This window comes from Camelus ferus, chromosome 9 (assembly GCF_009834535.1).
Source record: "Camelus ferus isolate YT-003-E chromosome 9, BCGSAC_Cfer_1.0, whole genome shotgun sequence".
NCBI lineage: Eukaryota > Metazoa > Chordata > Mammalia > Artiodactyla > Camelidae > Camelus > Camelus ferus.
The window spans coordinates 35889193-35912245 of NC_045704.1; the positions used below are offsets into that span (position 1 = coordinate 35889193).

General features: G+C 40.3%; 1 protein-coding gene across 2 annotated transcripts in view; it reads left to right on the forward strand.

Annotated features, from left to right (window-relative positions):
• Positions 1 to 23053, forward strand: part of NUP93 (nucleoporin 93) — a 99187-nt gene that overhangs the window by 57120 nt on the left and 19014 nt on the right. For both annotated transcript variants that reach the window (XM_032486359.1, XM_032486360.1), the window contains 4 exons: positions 3436 to 3498; positions 8688 to 8816; positions 19123 to 19197; positions 21563 to 21652. In XM_032486359.1, the coding sequence (XP_032342250.1) occupies positions 3436 to 3498; positions 8688 to 8816; positions 19123 to 19197; positions 21563 to 21652 (357 nt within the window). The remainder of the gene's footprint in view (positions 1 to 3435; positions 3499 to 8687; positions 8817 to 19122; positions 19198 to 21562; positions 21653 to 23053) is intronic.

Consider the following 23053-nt stretch of genomic DNA (forward strand, 5'->3'; position numbering starts at 1 on the left):
TTAGAAGAGAGTCTGTTTCCAGGACTCTGGCAGTGAGGAGCATTATACACATGGGAAGTCAGGAGTAGTTATCTTACTTAGCAGGCCTGCAGATGTTTATGGAATGTTCTTTATTGAGTGGGCCAGCAATAGAAGGGCTGGGTGGGAGACTGCAAGCAGTTAAAAGGCTCTTGTTGGCAAGAAGAGGAGCTATTAGTTGATGAGGAGCTCTGAGGGTCACAGTTAGACTGGCTGTCATCTCCAAGGAGGAAGTGAGCGGTTGGGCCTTCTCCATGACCAGGGGTCTTCAGTGTGGGAGGGAGCCCCACTCAATGAGGGAAGGCATCACCTAGTACACTGTTCACCCCCCAGCTCACCTCTATAGAAAACCCATTTTCTGATAAGCTATAAAACTTTATCTCTGGGATGAGGGACCTAAGAGGTGCCTCACAAGAGGAGTTGAAAGGAAGGGAAACACACATATGGAAAAGGGAAGTTGAGGAAAAGATCTGTGGGAAACTTGGGCTGAGGCAGGTATTTTCTTGCTCAACTTGTTACTTTACAAGAACTAACTGCCACTAGATGGCACACAGATCCCAGCACTATTTTGACTGTATAAAAAAAATTTTTTTTAAGATTCTTTTCAAAAGATAGGTCACTAATATGTTTTTAAAAATAAAATACGATATGTAGCCTATTTTAGTATTTCATTTTAGGAAGGAATAAAGGGTGAAAAATTAAAGTTCAAAGTCTATTTTGTGGGCTCAGTTTGTGCTACAGAGAAAGCCCAGTTTTTTAGGAAGGAATAAAGGGTGAAAAATTAAAGTTCAAAGTCTATTTTGTGGGCTCAGTTTGTGCTACAGAGAAAGCACAGTGGATTAGTGGTCTTTGTTCACATGTAGATGATGTCTAAAATTTGATTCTCATGTGCAACTGCTTTATTTAATTTCTTAAGTGAGATTGTTGGAATGTGCATTTATAAAGAAGAGAGTTATCTGTCCCCAGAGCAGTATTTTTTTTTCTTCTTGTTCTTTCTTAACCACTACTAGAAATTTCATTTCTTAGAAATTTTGGAATTTTATTTCTTACAGAATATTATGTTGCTTTTAAACAGATATGTCTGATTATTGGTTTGCCTTTGTGTTTTAGTCATATGTATGGGTATGTGGGTTATATGTACACGTGGATGCAGTTAAAAGAATGAGTTAGACTGGTCACTGAGTGGGAAGAGCAGAGGAAGCTCAGAGAGGGGGTGGGCACTTGACACGGCCCCTCCGATACCAACCAAAAAGGAAAAAAATGAGACCAGGCCTTGTCAGGCAGTGATTGTCACCACTGCTCCCACCTCAAAAATGGCTTGTTTAGACCAGCAGCAGCAGCAAAGAAAAGGTGCAACAAAGCACAGTCTATGCCTACCGTTTGTTCAGGACCAGCAATTGAGGATAATAGTTCTATAGCTTTGTTTATAAACTGACACTAAAGCCTTTAGCTTTAGCCATTGAAGACCCACTCAGGAAAGGGAAATCATAATAAAGGTTTGTTGACTTGATGTAATCATTTGCTGTGAAGGATATGAACAGAGTCCATTAAAATCCTTCCTGTCATTCTTGTCTGGCTCCCCTACAATGGCCAGAAACAGGTACATGGTGACAAGCTGCCCCCTTAAGAATGAATTACATGGGGTCCTAGCTTTATGTGCTCTGGTTCATTGAGGCTGATGCCTCCCCCACTGCCCCCGACCCCAGCAGCATTATCAGTATAGGTATTTGGAGCAGTCTCCATGTTGTGTTCTCAAGCTGCCTCACGGACTGCCCTGGAGGAGCCTATGTTTCCTGAGCTGCTGGCTATTGTTCCTGTCCATCCCAGTGCACTGCCTGGGTTGGGGTGTGACAATAGATGTGGAGAATCATGGGCCAGTACCTAAGAGATCTGAGGAATCTGTGAAGATTAGTAATATTTTGTTAAAATTTGTATCTTCAGTCATATTTAGCCCACCACCCTTTTTGTTTTAAGAACCAGTAGCTTTATATCTGGAACTGTTTGAACAAAGTATACTAAAATGTTACAGTTGTTGAAATATAATAAATGATCAGTAAATTAATAAGTTAACCACAACAGTAAGTTTTCATGAAAATTGTAAAATAATGTTTTTAAATTTAGCATGTCACTTTAAAAGCTTTACCTTAATTCTACTTTGTATTATAGTCCCCCGAAGAGTTCCTAAAACAAAAAGAGCAAACACTTGATTCTGAAAAAACAGGTCATTTTGGACATGTGTGAATACAACCATAGTATGCTTGACACACAGGTACCATGCACTCCATAGCCTAGGTGGATCTACATACAGGCTGACTCGAATTCTTTCATGTTATAACTAGGACTTTGATTTCTACATACTAGTTGACGGATCAGCTTTCTTGTTCCTACTTGGCCCCCACACCTCAGGCTGTGGATAAAAAAGCTTCACCCTTGTGTGAAGGGCAAGGCATTGGCATAGAAGTCCACTCTGTCTGCAGCTGTCCCTTCCCCTCCTCCCCAAGATCTCAGCTCCTGCAACAACGACAGTGAATAGTGACATGGACGTCACCGGGGGCATCTTTCTTTAATGTCACCAACAAATCTAAATGTAATCAATCCTAATAATAGAGCTATATGTGTGGAACCTTGGGTTAAGCACTTAATTACATTATCACGTATGAGTGAACTAAGATTTTAGGGAGTTTGGGTGACTTATCTAAAATCAAGTCACTTGTGCAAGTAGTAAGTGTAGGCACCACTATGTAAAACTCGGTCTGTCATTGTGTTATTGTGAAGTTGCATTTTGCAGGCATATAGCCCTCTTGTGTATTAAACCAGACTTATGGGCTGTCTGCTCTTCACCCCACCTATATTATATAAGCAGTGGATGTCATCAGGCCTGAAACAGGGAGTATACATGGCAAAACCCCAGAAGAAATGTGTGAATAAATGATTTTTCCAGGTATTCCAGCCATTGACAAGTGAAAAACACCCAGACAAGGGGATGGCTGCTGACTTCCTCAGTGTTAGGAAGAAATTGAAGATTTAACAAAGCAGCAGAGAAATACAGATTGAGGAACAGTTAGAGGCACTGTGACTGGCTGCAGATCCAAAGCTGTGCCTGTAATATGGGCCGTTCAGAAATTTTAAAGGACAGTCTTGACTGCTCACATTTTACATGTTTACAGGACAGTGGACTCCACAATACTGCTTCATGGGGACTTTGGCTTCTAACAGTCATCATGTGCTGAAAGAAACTATGAAACATCTGTAAAAACCATCTTTTTTGATGTTTTTAAGTTGAGAGAGTTTTGTGAGAGTGAAGGTGGGCAGGTTAGCAGTATCTTTAGGGTTATTTTTTTTTCCCCTACAGTGTACTTTTGATTATTTGAAGGTTAATTTTAACCTAAGCTGTGTCCTTTCTCCCCACTTTCCTAGGGCTTCCTCAAGAATGAAAAGGATAATGCCCTGCTGTCTGCCATTGAAGAGTCCCGGAAGAGGGTAAGAAATGAACCCAAATGTGGATGTGTACTGTTGTGAGGACAGCAGTGTATACCGGGGCGTGCAGCTTCTGGGAGCTGGAGTCCGTGTCCCAGGTCTAACTCTCCTACTTGGTTCACCAGAGGGAGTTCTACAGGACCCATTTTTGAGGAAAATACCATGCTTAGAACTCTTTGTGTACTTAAGAGTGACTGCATCTGAAACATGAGGCTGATCAGTTAATTACTAAATTAATCTTAAAATGGAAGGACGAGATAATTCTTTGGTTTCATTGTTATAATTTAAGGGGTATTTTGGTTTCTACTTAATCAGCAGTTCAGAAAAGCAATTATGATCATTGATAATTTTCCTCAATTTCTTTTATTTACTTTCTGTGCCACGTTTTATATTAACAATTTCTCCAAGCTCTTTAAAGCAAACAAAAAACAGCTTGAGAGGACAGTAAATAAGCCAGAACAGCCATTGTAGGTGCAGCTTTATTTTGCAACAAGCATTCCCTCAGGATGCTCTAAGATTGTTTACCTTCCTAACATGAGTTATCTCCATTTGTTTCTGACAAGGATTAAAAGATCAAAACCTTTTCAAAACATTTCATTATGGAATAAGAGATTTTTCAGGCCCCTGGGTCTTTTGGAGAGGGAGGAAGAAGGTTAGTGATCATGTGGAGTTGGTTCTAAAAATGCAGCTTTTCCCAGGAAGGAGGCTGGAGGGTTCACGCTAGTCTGGAAGCAGTAGCTGTCTCTACAAGGGCGAGTAGGGGTGAAGGGACCTCTGTTTTGCTGTTTACTTATATAACCCTGATATCAAGTGAAATATATGTATGTCTAATTTATGTAGTTCAAAAAATAAGAAAGTTTTAAAATATGCTGTTTCTCAGTGTGCTTTATTAAAATATTCCATACAGGTGAAAATGTGTCAGTAGGGCTGATGTGAGTGAGACAGGACAGCAGGGGGGCTTGCCAGCTCTAATTTGTAAGAAAATGTTTCAGAGACACTATTTAAATAACTAATATGTTTAATTATCAGAGTAAAATTCCCTAGAATTTAATTAATTATATTTTTGGCAATAGTACTTACTTCTAGAAATAGAGAAATTCACTTGATTCAGATTTGAAAATTTTTTTAAAGGTTTTTTTGTTGTTGTTCACGCTTGGAGTGAATTACTCAGCAACATTGATTCTTCTGCTGTAAAGGACCAGTGAAATTAAATTAGGATTGTCGAATGCCACCGAGCCTTATTAATCCATTTACCCTGCGGAATGTGTTTCTGAAATTGGCAGTCTCTGAACGTTGTGCCATACTGAGACTAAATGTGCAGCCAGCCAAAACATTTAAGTGACATACCACAGTGCAAAATGTGTGCATATGTGTTTGTGAGGGAGATGTTCCGTTGTCGGGAGCCGGCCTGGGGGGGGGGGACCTTTCACCTGTCTGGGCACCAGGAGGCTGTCGCTCAGCAAGAATCATTTTCAAACAAAAGGTGAGCAGCTTCCTGGCATTTTGGTGATAATTTCACGTTTGAATAACTTGCCAGTGTCCTGCTGAAATGCCAAGAAAACAAGCTACAAAACCACAAATGTGTCCTATCTTTTCCCATTTGGTGCATCCCAGCAAAAACAGAACAACATTATCAGAACATATGTAGAGTTTCTAAAAGCCAGCAACAGCTCAATAATAAGCGGGTGTGAAGTCAAAGCATATTGCCCTCTTCCCTTTATGAAAATGGGGTTTGAGTCCTCCCCACCTGTTCTTAGTTTAGTTGCCCAGTTCTCTTCCTGCCCTCCTTTCTTAACTGTGAAGAGAGATATTTCCCCACAGAACTTGAAAGATTAGGATTTAGTATAGTTTCTCCACTGCTTTGTCATTTTCTGTGGTTTGTCTTTCCTTTTTTTTTTTTTTTTTTTTAAGACCTCTGCACACCCTTCCAGGTTATCCCTTTTCTCTCCCTTTGGGTTTTTTTCCTTCTTGTCCCTTTTATTCCTCCTGTCTGTCACCTCCCCTCAGACCCCACACTGACCTCCCCTTCTCTTAGTTCTTGGTTAAGTAGCTCTGTTGATTCTCTCTCATTAGCTCCTCTAGATGACATTCTTCTTTACACCTAATGCAGTGGTTCAGATGTGGGTCTAAAGGGAATAGGCTGGAATAGGGCAGTTGGGTGGCTGATCATCCCTGATTAGCCCATAAATTGGCTGTTCCATTATTTCTAATGTAATTAAGATAAGCTAAGGGTGGCATGGTCAAGGGAAGAGAATTTTAATATTGGGCCATTTATTTTTATTTGAAGCTCCTTATCACACTCATGATGAATGGAACAACAGTGCTGTTTATTGAGGTTGTGGGGCTGTTTCTAAATGAGTAGCCTGGCATACTTCTCAGATACATACGAGGATTTGAGCCCAGAAAGCTGCCAGTTTTCAGAATACTTCTTGTGTTCTCAATGCAGGAGTTCTTGGCACACAGGTGAGCAGCCTGATTAACAGGATGGTTAATACCCACTGTTGTCGGGCTGACCCTTATGTGATGCTGTAACTCTGCCCCCACCATCCTCATCAACAATGTCTCTGAGATAGATTGTGTTTTCTTCAGTTACCTTTATTGCTCTGCCATTCTTTTTCAGCGAGAGGACTTGTCCTTAAGAAAAATTCTTGTTGAACTATTGTGTCTTGGTTCAGTGCCACAGCTTAGTCAGTGCCTCACTTCCTGTTGCAAGTGTGGAAAGCAGTATGGTATGCCAGCCCTCCTCTACTCCTTATTTCAATATTCTTTTTCATTAAAGATTATTGCAAGATATTGAATATAGTTCCCTGTGCTATACAGAAGAAATTTGTTTTTTATCTGTTTTTATGTATGGTGGTTAACCTTTGCAAATCTCAGACTCCCAAATTTATCCCTTCCAACTTCATTTCCTCCAGTAACCATAAGATTGTTTACTATGTCTGCGAGTCTGTTTCTGTTTTGTAGATGAGTTCATTAGTGTCCTCTTTTTTTCTTCCTTCCTTTCTTCCTTCCCTCCTTTCTTCCTTCCCTCCTTTCTTTCTTTCTTTCTTTCTTTCTTTCTTTCTTTCTTTCTTTCTTTCTTTCTTTCTTTCTTTCTTTCTTAAGATTCCACATATGAGTGATATCATATGGTATTTTTCTTTTTCTTTCTGGCTTACTTCACTTAGAATGATAATCTCTAGATCCATCCATGTTGCTGCAAATGGCATTATTTTATTCTTTTTTAATCACTGAGTAATATTCCATTGTATAATAGGTACATTTTTTTCAATCTACGCTAACTAGGATGGTCCATTCTGCCTGACTCTCAGTGAAAAGAAAACCAGGTGAAAGACTGGTTTTAAAGGTTTTGATTATCATTTCTTCTTTTGTCTTCAGAGTACATATTAGAAAAGAGATCCACTGAGATAGATGGACCAAATCAAATTTGCAAAATGTGCCAACTTTCTTCCTAATCATTTTTTGTGGAGGTCTGCTTTGGGTTTTTTTTTCACATTTTAATACATATTGGTCCATACTCAAAGATCCCATTTGTAGGAAGAGTATATGATTTTTCTGATAGTTTCCCAGAGCTCATGTATATGGATATTATCAGTATAAATTATCAGCATTGCCAAAAATAAAGCAAGCATTACTAATATTCATTCCCTTGATGATACCTAATTAGATGCCAATCTGATTGTAAATGAAGTGGCTTTTCAAAAAATAGACTTTAGCTGATGGGAAACCTGGTCTGCCTCTTAAAGAATAATACGCTAAGAATGGTCATGATTCAGTATGTCTCTTTAAGTTGCTTTAAACTCCTCCCTAGAGGATTTTGGAGAGGGGTGGTCTTTTTTCCGTCTTTCCTCCCTCCCTCCCTCCCTTCTTTCTTTGTTTCCCTTCTGTTTTCTTTCCTTCTGAGTGCCCTTGTTTTGGCAACAACCCTACAATGTCACCAGTAGACAGGACTGAGGTTTGCCAGGTACTTCAGTAGTGACTTTGAGTCAACTGGTAGGAAACCTCATCACAGAAGAGGCTCTGTGTTTTCTTTTACTGATTTGCTTCCTCCTATGAAAATACTACTGTTTAAAAATATATATATAAATATAAGGACACTGGGAAAATCTTTTGTTTTTTGTCTTGTCTTAGATGCTTATTAAATCTTAAAATACTGTTGTGTTTTACAAACCATTATCATTTTATATACTACAAAGAAAGAGTACTTTAGTTTAAACATTTGACATGCTATCAATTGTAGTATTTAGCCTAATTTCAAAGGTTTTAAGAAGATTTTTGTCTTAATAAGCACATGAAAATGTTCAGCATCACTACTTATTAGAGAAATGCAAATCAAAACCATGAGTTATCACCTCACACCCATTAGCAGGCTACAATAAAAAAAAATAGGAACTAGTAAGTATTGGAGAGGATGTAGAGAAATTGGAACCTTTGTTCACTGTTGGTGGGAATGAAAAATGGTACAGCTTCTTTGGAAACAGTGTGCAGTTGCTCAGTAAATTGAACATAGGATGACCATGTGATCCAGCAATTCCATTTCTGGGTATATACCACTAAAAGTTGAAAGCAGACACTTGAAGAGATATTTGTATACCCATGTTTACAGCAGCATACTCAAGTGTCCATGGATAGATGAATGAATAAACAAAATGTGGTATATACATTCAGTGGTACAGCTTTTAAAAGGAAGGAAATTCTGCATATACTACAACATGAATGAACCTTGAGGACTTTATGCTAAATGAAATAAACCACTCACAAAAAGACAAACACTATATGGTTGCACTTACATGAGGTACCTAGAAGTGGTCAGAATCATAGAGGCAAATGTAGAATAGTGGAGAAGGAGGGAATGGAGAGTTACTGTTTAATAGGTGCAGAATTTCAGTTTTGCGCGATGGAAAGAGGTCTGGAGATGGATGGTGGTGATGGCTGCACAACATGTACTTAGTATCACTGAACTTTATACTTTAAAATCGTAAATTTTATGTTATGTGCATTTTATCATAATTAAAAAAAATTTTAATGTGTTAGACTCAGTGAAGTAGGGTATGTTGCAAACAGTTGTCAGAAAATTCTTTAATGATAATTTTTAAAATAGATTCTTCTGCTCTACTTATTGAAAGATGGTAGATCTGGGGGCTTTGAATTTCTGTTGAAGTTTGAGTCATCTCTCTGCTTCTCTCCAACAGACCTTTGGCATGGCTGAGGAGTACCATCGAGAGTCAATGCTGGTCGAGTGGGAGCAAGTGAAACAGCGGATTCTCCACACACTACTGGCATCCGGAGAAGATGCCCTTGACTTTACTCAAGAAAGCGAGGTAGGTTGAGTCCAAAATATAAACCACAATTAAAAACGTGAAGTCAGAGAATGCTCATCTACTTGATTGCTGGCAGTCTTGGCACAGTGATCACCGTCTCCCCCTTGAAGCCCTTTCTTCATTAGCTTCCTGATGCCCACGTTTGCCTGGATTTCCTCCAACATGTCTGACTGCTTCTGCTCAGCCTGTCTTGCTGAATTTTTTTCAAACTCCTTGACCTCTAGATGTTTGAGTGTTCCAGAGCTCAGACCTTGACCTGTTGTTGTTTCTCTCTCAGTCACTACCCTATTGATCTCATCTGGGCTTGTGGTGTTAAATACCGTCTATCTACTGAAGACTCAAATTTACATCACAGCCCCAAACCTCCCCCAGACTCATTTACCCAGTGGCCTTCTTGTCTCTGCTCAGATGTCTCAGACATTAAGCTAAACATGTCGGAATTGAGTCATGGTAGCAACTGCCCCCAACTCTCCACACATCAGCCTTCTTTTCTCAGAGTTCATCATCTTTCTAAAGGACATTTCCAGTTTTTCACTTGCTCACATCAAACACCTCAGATACATTTTTGTACTCTCCTTCTCCCACCTAGTCTCTCTCACATGCTGCAAATCCACTTAACCCTACTCTTCAAAATATATCCAAAATCCAACCACTTCTTACCACCTCCACTGCTAGCACTCTGGTCCAAACCACCACATCTCTTGTTCAGATTATTGAACTAACCTCCTCACTGCTTGGTTCAGTTATCTATCGCTGTGTAACCAATCACTCCAAACCATAGTGGCTGAAAACAAGCATTTAGCTTAGCTGCATATTCCTGGCTCAGGGTCTCTTGAGGCTCAGTCAAGGTGCTGGCTGAGGGTACACTCATCTTAAGGCTCAGCTTGGTGCAGATCCACTCCCAAGCTCACTCACGTGCCTCTCGGTGAGCCTCGCTTTCTCTCTGGCGTTTGGTTAGGGACGGCAGTTCCTTGTCATGTGGTCTCTCTTGTGCTGCTCGCAGCATGACAACTTGCTTCTCTTGGAAAAAGAGTGAGGAATCCAAGGAAGAGCCTAAAGAACCCCCAAAACAGAAACCACAGTCTTTCCATGACTTAATCTTGAAAGTAATATCCTGTCACCTCTGTTTGATCGAAGTAAAACACCAAATCCAGCCTATATTCAAGAGGAGAGGATCAAACGAGGGCTTAGATTCCAGGAGGTGGGGATTGTTGGGGGCCATCTTAGAGGTTGTTGACCGCACTGGTCTCCCTGCTTTTGTCCTTGCACGGTTTTCTCAGCGGTCTTCACCACGGCCAGAGTGACACTATTAAAATACAGGCTAGATTGTGTCACTCCTCTGCTCCAGTGACACCCATCTCACTTGAAGTGAAAGCCACAGTGTTATTCACCATGACTGCTAAGTCCCTGCCTGACCTGGTCTTGTTGCCTCTCCAAGCTCGCATTATCCTACTCTTCCCATTGCTCTTGCTGCTCCAGCCAACAAGCTCTCTGCAGGCTCCCTGAACAAACCTGGTGGGCTTGCTCCTGCCTCAGGTCCTCAGGGCTTCCTGTTGCTTCTGCCTGGAAGGCTTTTCCCCCAGATAACTGCATGGCTGTCTCCCTCACTTTCTTCACATGTTACCCAGGGCCATCTCAGTGAGGCCTTCCAAGGCCTTGATATCTGAAATCCAAACCAACCTCTCTCCATTCAACACTTCCTGTATACCCTTTTCTTGCTGTGTTTTTCCTTTTTTAGCACTTCTTCACTTTAAACCATCGTATATGTTTTATGTTTTTATGTTGCTTATTGTCTATTTCTCACAGTAGATTGTAAACTCCACAAAGGTAAGGGGTTTTGTTTGTTTTGTTTACTCATATCTCTAGTGCCTAAATGAGTGCCTGGAACATATTAGATGCTCCAGAAATATTTGTTGAATAAATCGTTTGGCTTTAGCTAACTTAGTGCTAACCCAAGTATTAGGGATATGTTAAAACAGTGTTATTCTAGAGTGGGTGTGTTAAATAGGGTTTATTTTAACTGCCAGTGTTCATTGATTGGTGATGGTGCAAAGTTGAGGATTTTCTCTTCTTTAAAGTCTAATCTTTTTTAAGGCAGTGCATTTATGTGACTCAAGAACTAAAGTGCCCTGTCTCACAAAGCCCATTCCCTCCCCTGAGGTAATCATTATTACTACTTTCTTGTATACATTTGCAGTGTTTCTTTATATGAATACAAGGTGATATATTCTTATCTCCTCTCTCTCTTACACAAAAGTTAGATTACTCTATGCTCTGTTCTGTATCATGCTTTTTTTCACTTATGTATTCTGGAGACCTTTTCTGAGAGGGATTTTGAGGCTGCATCTTTGAATCAGCAGGAAAGAGTGTCTCACTTAATTAGTGATGTCTGCCCTTGTGCCAGTGGGAGCTGTGACTTGCCACACATTTACCATGCTGGTGTTGGGGAGAGAATGGCCTTGGGATTCAAATCCTAGCTTCACCACTGACTAGTTCTGATACCTCGTCCAAATTATTTAATCCTGCAGACATTCAGTATCTTCATTGGTGAAATGGGATTATTGGGGAGATTAGTGATATGCACCCAGCCCATAATGACGATCCCTTACTATTGTTTTAAAATAAGTAGTTTCAGATAATTTGGAGGTACAAGTTAAAAATTACAGTGTCACAAAAATTATAGTGTTAGACATTTCAAGTAATATTACCAGTGCTTCCTGATAAATCTTTCTCCCACTAGTATTCTTTTCTTATGAGAGATAGGACAACTGAGGCTCAGAGGTGTGTAATATGCTGGTGAGACCCATACTGTTGGCTTCTGGACCACCGTTCTAGTGAAGTCTGGGTTAAAGGTGGTAGCTTGTCAGTGTGTCATGCCTGCAGGATAACTTCACACATCCTGTATATACAGATTTGCTCCTGATTTAAAACTCAGTTTTTGTATTAAATTAGCCCCCAAATAAATAGATGCTAAAGTCGTTTATCTTGGGAAATTACTCATTAAGGACCCTCTTCCACATTTCTTAGACTCAGAGACATCAAAGACTCAGAGCAGAGTCTTTGGGAAAGAAGAGCTAATGTATAAAACCCTTGGCCAACCTAAGATTTCTTTCTCAACTTCTTGTTAGTCTGGGCAGATAAGTAGAACAGCTCATGGTTCTACTTCATTTTTTAAATTGTGTTAATAGGTTGTGGTCTGTATTGGGATTTGGAAGTAATTATAAGCTGCTAATGAGATAATCTTTTTTGATTGCTCTTCTCTTAAAAATAGACTAGTCTATTTAGTAGACTCTTTTTCCTTGACCTCGAGTCCTCTTGAAAGGGAGTTATCGATACTTTTACTGTTCTTTATTGTGACACCTGGCAGAGTGGATGGCTTTGCAGAAAAAGCTGACAAATGATGCAGATGATTCTCTCTTCAGATTATCCAGGGAATTGCTATTTTCTGGAACCTTGTAAGTTTTGTTGTTTGTTGCTATCTTGAACTTTTTTCCTGAAGTGTAACATATATACAGAAAAGTGCACACATCATAAGTATACAGCTCAATGAATTACCAAAAATGAAACACATCCAGATGAAGAAACAACATTACTGGCACCCCAGCAACCCCCTTTTTGTACCTTTTCATTCACTACCTCTTACCACCACCACTAGGACGAATACTGTCCTGACTTCTAACATCATAGATTAATTTTACCTACTATTAAACTCTATGTAAAAGGATTCATAAAGCATGTATTCTTATTTCTGGCTTCTTTTGCTTAACATTCTGTATGCTGTTACACATAGCTGAAGGCCATTCATTTTCACGGCCGAATAGTGTGACTACAATCTGTTTATCCATTCTGGTGTTGATGGACATTTGGGTAGTTTCCAGTTTTTAGCTTTTATAAATAGTGCTATTCAGGACATTCTTGTACCTGTCGTTTGGTGAACGTATGTTTGCACCTCTGTTGGGTACAGCTGAGAGTGCAGTTGCTGGGGCAGAGGGTACACATGTGTTTAGCTTTAGCAGATGCTGCCAAAAGGTTTTCCAGAATGGTGTGTCACTGTCCCCTGCAACCAGCACTATTAGAATTCTGCTTCTTCCATATCTTTACCACACTTGGTATTTTTTGTCTTTTTCAATTCAACCATTCTGGTGGATGTATGGAAGAACCATGTATTTTAACAGGCTTTTTCCATGTAATTTTCTTCAAAATGATGGAAAGGAGATACTATCTCCACTTGGGCAGGCACTTTCTCTACCCTCTTTGTAGGAAACCACAGAGTGTGAAGCCCGAAACAGTCTTTGGAATTCAGCAGGCCTGAGTTCCCAGGCTTCTTCCCAGGAACCTCATTATAAAAATCCTCTGTTGAAGAAACTTTGGAAGGAATGTAGTGTATAAGGTGCCTGGCACAGTGCCGGCATGAAGTGCATGCTTAGCACATCCTAGCAACGTTTATAGCAGTGGTTTGGACTTGGTAAGCTACACATTATTGAGGGATTTTTTTCCCTTGTCATTTTAATATGGATCTGTCCCTTTTTAAAAGTGTTCCTTGATTTATAAGGTGTCATTAGGAATGAAAAAAATCTAAGGGCATAAATAGAAGAAATAATTTAAAGTATGACTTGCCATCTAAGCTTCTCTTTTCTGAACACTTTATTGTCAAGAATAAGGTTATTGAAATCCTAAGAGGCATAAGTTAGGAAAGAGGCTTCCGATCATTTTGAGCTGACCTTACATTTGAAGAAAAATGTCCAAATTTGGATAATTAAATATAAAGAGAGGCTTGAGGCTTTTTTTTTTTTTTGAGCAAAAATGAACTAGGATATGAAACATTTCCTGAAACATTTTCCCCTAATCCTTCCAATAACAGAAGAGCAACAACATATTAGTAATACCTGTTCCTGGCAAGTTTTAATAAGGGAAATGATGCTTCAGTAGCATAAATTCAGTTTGGGAATTAATTTTCTTAGGATACTGAAGAAAGGTAGGAATTGAAAGATTGTTACCAACTTACCAAGTTGTGATCTGAATAAAAATGGTGTGCTTTGAAGCAAGAAAGAGCCTCCTGGCTAAGAACCCCCATACCCTCATCCTCGTATCTGATCTGTGGGGAGGAACACCCCCAGTCTTCGTTAATTCTATGACAATGTGTGGGGTTTGAGCAGTGTTAGAAATTCTTGGTGTATCTTGGCCAACTTTTAAAACAGTATTTAAAAGTAAATTTTTATCTAACCTCAGTGTAGCGTAGTTGCTGTACTGGTATTAGACATAGTCAGTGGATGGTGTTTTAATGTATTGTCTGGAGAATGATTGAGTCTAGCAAGCAACAGGCTCAACAAAGAAGCTAAGTTGTAGCTTAATCATTACAGATAATGATGTGGTATGTGAACGGTGTGTGTTGAATGTAGTGTCTCATTTTGATAACTGACTTAATAATACTGTATTTCATCAGTTCCCAGTTACACATCTTTTCTACATTTTAACATCTCTGAAATCAAGATATGTCTCATATTCAGTGGTGTGTCATAGTTTGTCAGCATTTTTCGTTCCTAGTGGTACATAAATAATATGATGTCTAACAATAGATGGTGTATTAGATTTGATGGAATACAGTAAAAATATAGACCGACAAGAGTTTGAATTTGAAAAACCTCAAACTAGATGATTCCAAGCTGTATTTTATGCCTCCGTAGTAGTTTCATAAGGGGGTGGTCTTGTTTCACATATTGGAGTTTGAGTAGAATTTCAAGTATAGAAAGTGTTCTACTGCTCTTTTAAAAAGAAATTTAAAGACCCCAACTCAATAGGCCCTTCATTTTAACACCATGAAATATCAGACATAAATACCTTCTGATTGCACAGCATTCTGATGGAAGAGATATATAGGCCCATTTGTGAAAAATCAGTCAGTCTCCTGCACCCCCAACCCAAACATACCCTCTGACATTCTACCCCCCCAATTCCCTCTCAGGTGTTTATGTGCACATTTATACATATATGCCCATCTGATCAATTTATTATCAATTTATTCCATAAATGGCACCATTTTATTTATTAGATGCTACAACTAAGCATTGTTTTGATTAGTTTTAACTTTTTTGGAGCTTTTTCTAGGTTAGTACATATAGGCATCTGTCATTTTTTAGTGGCTGTGATAGATTTCATTGTATATGGCCAGAGTATACTTCTCATTTTATCCACGAAGAACGATGCTCCAGAGAACTTAGGTGTCATTACCCAAAGTCACACATTTGGACTGCATTTAGAACCTGGGTCTTCTGCCCCTAGTTGGTGTTTTTCTCTTAGTAGTACTGGTCTTCTATATGTAGATTTTATAGCCACCTATTGTACATTAATCACTTTGATTCTGTTTTGCTTACATAAAGCCAAAATACCACTTGGAAATTTAAAACTCTCTTCTTTCTGTAGTATCGTCATATTTTCTTCGTACTTCTTTTGCTAGAAGTGAGTGTTAGTTACATTCCTTTTTCCCTACCTAGAATATGCTTTCCCTGGGAAAAGAGAATTTATTCATCCCTGGATTGGCTATATACAAAAGTAGTTGCTTAATAAAAGCTTGTAGTTCCCTCCTGGCACTCTCCATCCACATCCTGCTTGTCCTGGAATGCTCTCTTGAAATGGCTGTTTCGGGAACACCACCTACACTGAGAAGACATTTCTCATGTCTGTGCTCCCAGAGGCTGCTGTTTCTCCACATCATCTCCAGGCTCCTGGGTGAGCCCCTTGTTGTCCTCTCTGGCCCTGTCCTCCCATCTTCTCTGTCTTTTCTGGTCTCTGATTCCCTGTCCTGTCATCCCCATGATGGTCCAATCAGGCCCCAGTACAGAGAAAATCAGAGGAGTGTAGAATGTTATTCCCACATGGCATACTGGCGTCTACTTTCCCAGCCCTCTAGCAGCCTCTGGGTTTAAAATTCCAGTGAACATTTGCTGGTTCCTCTGCTCAGGAATGTGTATGTACACATCCTGTTGATGGATAATTGACTTTATGTGTGGTGAAGTAGAGGCTTGGCCAAGGGCAAATGAAGGAGAGGTACTTTAGAAAACAAGAGCATTAGGCAAAATTAATTTAAATGGAAATTTGAAGGCTGAAAACCAACTACTTTTTAAATGGATAATTTAAAAAATTAGGTTTTAGTAGTACTGGAAAATGGTTCTCAGAGCTGTTTGTGTATATTTAGCTGAAACAATTGTGTCCTTGCAGAAGGGTTAGTACTGTTCCCCTTTTCATCCCCCTGTTTATTCCCCCCTCCTCCCCCATCAGGTTCCTGGAATTAACAGACTTAGTGCTCTGTTCTTTCAAAAGATCAGCAGCTTTCAGAGAGTTCAGTTCTGTTCCAGAAAGATGGCTGTTATAGAACCTCAAAAGTACCTCAACTCAGTGTCACTAGGAACACTCAGAATTAATTTAGAAGTAGAAGATAAGCTGGTGGGGGTTCTTTTCATACAAGGAATGTGTATTCACTGTACAAAAATGAGGAGAGAATTTCCAGCCAGCAGGAAGTAAAATATTTTAGGTTGTGTTTCTTTAGTGTCCGTATCTATCCATTGTTCAATATTGGATATATTCTTGTGTTCATTATAGTTGTTTAGCTGTTACTACTTTTTAAATTAAAAATAGTGTTATTGGTCAGATATTGGACATGGAGTTCTTTCTACTTATTCGTCACAACAGTGCTGTGAAGTAGTTTTCTTCCCATTTAATCTTTTCACAAATCTGTGAAGTGGTTACCATTGCTGCCCCTGTGTTACAGCTAAAGAAACCCAGGTTCAGGAGAAGCAGTACACTCAATCAAGATCATGTAGCTACAGAGCAGTGGAGCCAGGATTTCTAACCACTGCTCTCTCTTGTTCTTTGATGACTGTCCTTAGGCAGTTGCCTTGGGCTGCCCTGGCAGGCAGTGTGGCGCCAGACTATGGATGCAAACCACGGCTCCACTGCTTTCTATTGGAGTGACCTCGGGCAAGTTGCTTTCTGTGAGCTTTGGCATCTTCATCTATAAAATTGATATAATAAAAATATGTGTCTCATAGGGTTGTGGAGTTAATACACAGAAATTAAGATAGTGCTTAGCATATAGTAGGTGCTTAGTAAGTGTTGCTGTTGTTACTGTAACCTGATGGTTTTCAGTCATTTCAGATAGGAATGCTTTCAGCTGTAAGTAACAGAAAACTTGAGTTTCAGTGGCTTGAATACACCTAACAAGAAGTCTGCAGGTGTGGAGAGTGTGGGCCTTAATTTAGTTGCTCTGCAGTGCCATCAGAGATGCCTCCTTGTCCCTTTATACCACCATTCTTAGCTCAGCCACCTACTTCATGCTCACAAAATGATTGCTGCAGCTCCAGACATCCTGTTTGCATTCAGTGGATAAAGCTGCAAGGCCATGCTAGGATAAAGCTGAAAGTAGAAGCTGCAGGAAGCCACAATGCACTACCAAGCTTGTGCTTTCATCTCATTGGTTAGGCCCAGGGTGCATGGCCTCTCTTAGCTGCAGTAGAGGCTGGAAAACGGTAATGTGTAGGGCTCAGCTTTTTAACCTATTGTTAAATATTCAGAAAATTTGCAATCTATTTGATACTGCTTGGGATAGCTTGAATTCTGCCATGGTAGAAGTATTTATGTCACAGGAACCAGCAAACACTATAAATCAGGTCCCTTTCCCCAAGCCAGTTGTTAAATAAACATTTACCAGCACGCCATTGGATGTATTTAATTCCATTCGCCAGAGCAAAAAGTGGCATTGAATAGAGGTGAGAGGTAGGGATTTGAAATGGTCTTGGGTCAGCTAGGCAGCAGTGTCTACCAAGCTTACCATCTGATAAGGAGAGTTAGATGCCAACATACGGAAAAGTTTATTAGTCTTTTTTTAGAAAGACTAAAGTTAATCTTATAGCTAAGCTTATTTCCTACTGTAGACAAATGTGGATCAAAATTTGGTATGTTGTACTAGATGTATTAGTTATAGTCTTAAATTTCCAATGCATTGGTTTTTACTGTACTGTAACAGAGATCAAATTCAGTATTTTAAACAGTTTAAACCTCTTCTAATACCAGTGATTGCAGAAAATTAGAGCTGAGGAGGCCCTCTTGAGATTGTCTAGGACAGCCCCTTCATCCAACTGGTGGGAACTGGAGGCTCCAAAGGAATGGGCTTTGTCCCAGACCCCAAAACCAGGGAGTGGAGGGGTCCTCCTGGAACCCAGGTGTCCTGACAGTCCAGTGGCTATTCTCTAGAACCTGAAGGTTTACAACCCACCTTTCTGCCTCCTGCCCTCTCTCCTCTCTGTGCTGCCCCAGAGCATGCTCATACTGGTATTCTTTTTTGCAGCTTTGGTGGTGCTAGGAAGTTTTGTTGCTATCTTCTGTCTCCCAGGAAGCCTACTTTAAACTGTTTTATTTTAGATTTTAAAGAATAGAGCATTGTGGATTTGTTTGTTTTTATGAGAGAAGCTTAAAGAATTTGGTAACTACTACAGTATAGTACAAATACTTAGAAATTTAATATGTCTAATATACCTAATTAAAACATACCTAATTTTTATCCATATTTGTTTACAGTAGGAAATAAACTTAGCTGAAGATTAACTTTGGTCTTTCTAAAAAAGTTTTCCATATGTTGGTGTCTAACTCTCCCCATCAGATGGTAAGCTAGCTCTTTGGGGTTAGGCTCTGTGGGCTGGCTTGTCATCCCTGTGGGGATGGGTGTGTACACAGCTGTGCACATGGCAGGCGGACACTCAGGGATTTACTGATAAATGAATGATTGCCCAACTTAGACTGGCTTCATATCTTCAGATGCAGAAAATTAATCAGCAGTTGTCTTAGTGTGGACTCTAGATAGGAAATGTGTCAGTCCCAGTATTGTGACTCTTAAAAACTCCATTTCCTCAGCTGTCTGATATGATTGATGGAAACAGGAGGCCCACACCTAAAATGACAGCCTCACTGGTATAAAGACATGAAGAGGGGAGATGAGGGGGAGTGGAGGGCTTGGGATTGAAACTGAATGTTATAAAGATGTGCCTTTCCAGAAATAGTCACTGAGATTCCTTACAGCTTCTTCAGCCTCCCATTATTTTAGGGTTGAGTCCCATGCCTGCTCCCTTCTCATATGTTCATGGTAAGAGAGTTGCCTACCATTGAAATCCCTGAAATCATCATTTTGAAGAAATCTAACTAGAAAACAGACTCCTCACAGCTTTGTTAAGAAAATACATCGGCTTATGATTTTTCTTTTTTCTTTACATGACTGAATACTGTTCTGAACCAATTCTGAATGTCTATTTATCTACAGCCAAGTTACATCAGTGATGTGGGACCCCCTGGTCGAAGCTCTCTGGACAACATCGAGATGGCTTATGCCAGGCAGGTGAGCGTGTTCTCAAGGAAGATTGAATCCACGAAAATCCTACATGAGCCCTTTGGGGAGTGAAAGAGAACAAAGGCTTCATGAGAAAGTCAAACCCTGAAAGTTGGGTGTTCCTTCCTTCAGAGGACTCGTTAATATTTTACCATCTCAGTTCCTGGAAATGTCTGTCAAATTGGGTAATAGAATGACTCAGGTTTGATTTAGGGAAATTGAAATCTGCCCCATACACTGACCAAGGCATCTCATTTTGCATTTGGAAGCAACTCATGTACAGTAAGTCTTTGAGTAACTGCACTGTTAAATAAATGAAGTTCTGTATTAACTGATTACCTGAACAGTGGATGGTCTTATCAGAAACCCTTCTTTATCCCTTGTTGAGAGAAATTTTCTAAGTGCTTTTCTGCCTTGGTTAACATGGAGGTGTACGCAGCATTGCCTAATATTGTTGTCCTGGAGAAGGTCACAACACTTCGGGGATCATGATTCTGGTTGTATATCATGACCATGCAATCATGTGAGTATGGATTGAGATGTTTTCTGGTAAAGCACAGGGACTCTCTTGACTGAAACTGAAAATGCCCTGAGGACAGTACACACCTGGAACTGACTTTGAATAAAGCAGTGCTGGCCACCTGCGTATTTTTTTCTAATTTGCTGCTTTCCCGCACAAAGTATCAAGAAGGGAAAACAATCTTGTTTCTTGAATTGAGGGTGATGGGCTTCCATCTCCTTTAAGTCGTCCTGCACCAGCAGTGACCAAGGAAATTCTCCTCAGTCATGACCACCTGCCATGATTCTTTGAGGGGAGAGCACATTGATGCCACTGTGACCCTCAGCGTCATCCACCTCCTGTCTTCCCTCCAGCGTGGGGTGGGGTGGGCGCAGGTGAAAACATATGGCAGCTGTGGAGGTGAGCAGGGGTAGGGGGCAACTGTTGGGCCCTGTGCCCTTTAACAGAGGTGTCTGCCTTCAGCTGCCAGTTACTTAGCAGATGGAGTCCTGCCTTAACGGAATTACTTGGTGAGCTGATATTATCAGAAATCCTTCTTGCACCCCTTGTTGAGGAAAATTTTCTAAATGCCCTTTTAAGCCTCTCTCAGTGTACCATCGCCATTTCTGACTCTGGGCATCCAAAGCCAACCACGTCAGCTTCCCGCACGCGAGTTCCCCTCCTTCCAGCTCCCTCATGTTTTACTGCTGGGCCTTTGTTTATTTTCTTCTTCAATTTTGAGATCCCTCTGTTTCTCCCACACTACATCAACATTTTGAAAAATTTTGCTTTCATTATATGGCTGACTTCTTCCGTTACCACAGGCACCTCCAGAGTTCAGGCCTAATGAAATGATAAGCTTCTGAGGAGAGAAGCTGTGTATCTTATGTGTCTGTGAAGACTAAAGCTTCATAAGACTAAGTTTCTAGCACTCAGGACACCATAATGTCATGTATCTGTGTACATGGCTGTCCTCTCCAGTGAAGAGTGAATCTTTATATTCCATATTGAGCACAGTACCCAAGGGAAGGCCCCTCCTAAATGCTTGTTGAGTGAATAAACATCACATTATAGTTTAAAAATCATTTTATTTAATCTTTATAGAACTCCTGGAGGCTACATATACTCTGCCCCATTTAAAGTAGAGGGAAGTAAGGTTTGCTGGGGTCCTGATTTGTCTCACATCACTACCTTGTTCAGATGCAGAGTAGAACTTACTGGTTTTACCATCATGATGTTGGTTCTTTTAAAATAAAATCCAAAGTAGTGGTTTTTCCGTATCTTAAACATCACTTAGTTCTTTTTTCTTTAGAAAATTTTACTAAGGAGCCAGGATTTTTTCCCCGAGAAATGGGTGTGTTTCTGGATGTGCAGCTGCTGTTCTTCTGACACATGTGGAGGGGTATGACCCTGATGCTCCTTACTCAGTCCACAAACCCTAGGCCTGGAGCCAGTCAGCCCTTTTGCCAGATAAGTTACCAGACTTTGTCTCGGGTTCTTAGGAAGCAACAGCAGGAGACCTTCCATTGTCCCGTCTTCCCCTTTGGTCCTTGCTCTCTGGGACTTAGGGTCTACTGGGCAGAACAGCGCAAAACTACCTGTAGTACTCCTCCCCCAGGACCACCCTGCTCTGCTCCCACTCCTCAGGTGTTAGGAAGGCTGGGGTAGCAGTTAGCTTCGGTGTGTGTTGATGATGCTGCCTGACGTTCAGACACACTGGGAGCTGGCCAGAGCTCAGCCACTCTGAGGAAGGAAAGGTTGGCCGAAGCTTCTGCAGACCATTCGGCAGAAGCTGGTTTCAGAACTGCTTCAAGGGGTTCTAAAAAGAAGAGGTGAAAATAGAAATTGTGCCATTTACTTTGCTTTTCATTTCAGATTTATATCTATAACGAGAAGATTGTAAACGGACACCTGCAGCCTAACCTTGTGGACCTCTGTGCTTCCGTCGCAGAGCTGGATGATAAGGTAGCTCCCAGAGCTGACCCAGGTGGAAACTCGGGTCCAGTGTTCTGATGGGATTAGCAGCTTGCTGACTTGGCAGAAATGTGCTGAAGAGAAACTCTGTGCCATGGAATAGGATGTTAACTGTTCTTCAGAGTTTTTTTTTAAATAATTTTGGGGTGGTTTTTTGATGATTATATATCTATCTATCTATATATATAGATATAGATATATATATAGATATAGATATATATACACATATATAAACATATGTATATATATATATGTTTTGTTTTTGTTTCTTAATATGTCTTCAAAAGGCTCAGCCAGAATCAGTTAATGGTCACAGGAGTTCTCCTTGAGCTGCATTTGCTTTGAAGTTCTGTCAGGCTCCAACTCTTCCCTGCCAGTTTCCCTCCTTAGACAGACTAATCGGCTCTTTCACGAGATCTGAATTGTGAAGGTGGTGTGGTTTTCATTCCGGTGAGCCACTTGAGCTTGACTCAGGTGGGGTCTTTACAAGCATTCCTCATATGCCACTGGTTCTAGTCCTCTGAACCCCCATCTTTATTCCTGTCCCACAGTTCTCATCATTGGCCAGTTTTTCCCCCTTAGAGGGGAAAAAAAAAAAAAGTGGATGGATAGATTGGTTGGTAGACAGGAGGAAGGGTTAAAGGAGGGCAGGATATAACAGAAGCAAGCACTCACACCTACATTTTTTTATCTTCAAAAATGCATCCAACTTTATTATTATTTTTAATTGTAAAGTATAAGGCTATACAAATCAACCAAGAAGAAAGTAAGAACTTACCTACCATCTCACCACCTAGAAAGAGTCGAATTTAGGTGAATTCTCTACAGTTTTTAATTTTTTGAGAGAGATACTGAAATTAGGATTTTCTCTTCTTTGGAAAAAGTGTAAACCTGCTTTTCTCCAATTGCTGCTGTCTTCCAAGGATTCTTAACTTTAGGATATTGCAAAAGGTTCAGGGAAGACATGTTTAAGGAGAGGTTTACAGCCAGGAGGATTCTGGGAACAGGGGTCCAGCTGTGTGGTGGTAACACACAGGAGAGAACGCTGGGCTTTTCCTAGGAGGCCAGCACAGGAGGCATCTTTTGAAGGGAGTGAGTAGGCAGGAAAATGGAAGACTGTGACATTCACATAGTGGGGTAAGAGCAGTGGCCCCTGGAGAGCCTCTGAGAGGACAAAACCTGTATTATTTAGGTTAAACTCTTATTTTAAGCCTTAGAAGACTCAAATGACCTTGTAAGGACTGAAATACAGCTACTTGAGTTTAAACTCCTAGAGCTTTGGACAATTATAAATGTATTCACTCTCTTAAGGGATAACCCACTGAGATTCAGTGTTCTTGTTACTTTTATGTAGTCTTAATTATGTAGGTGGTTATGTCAGACCTGAAATAG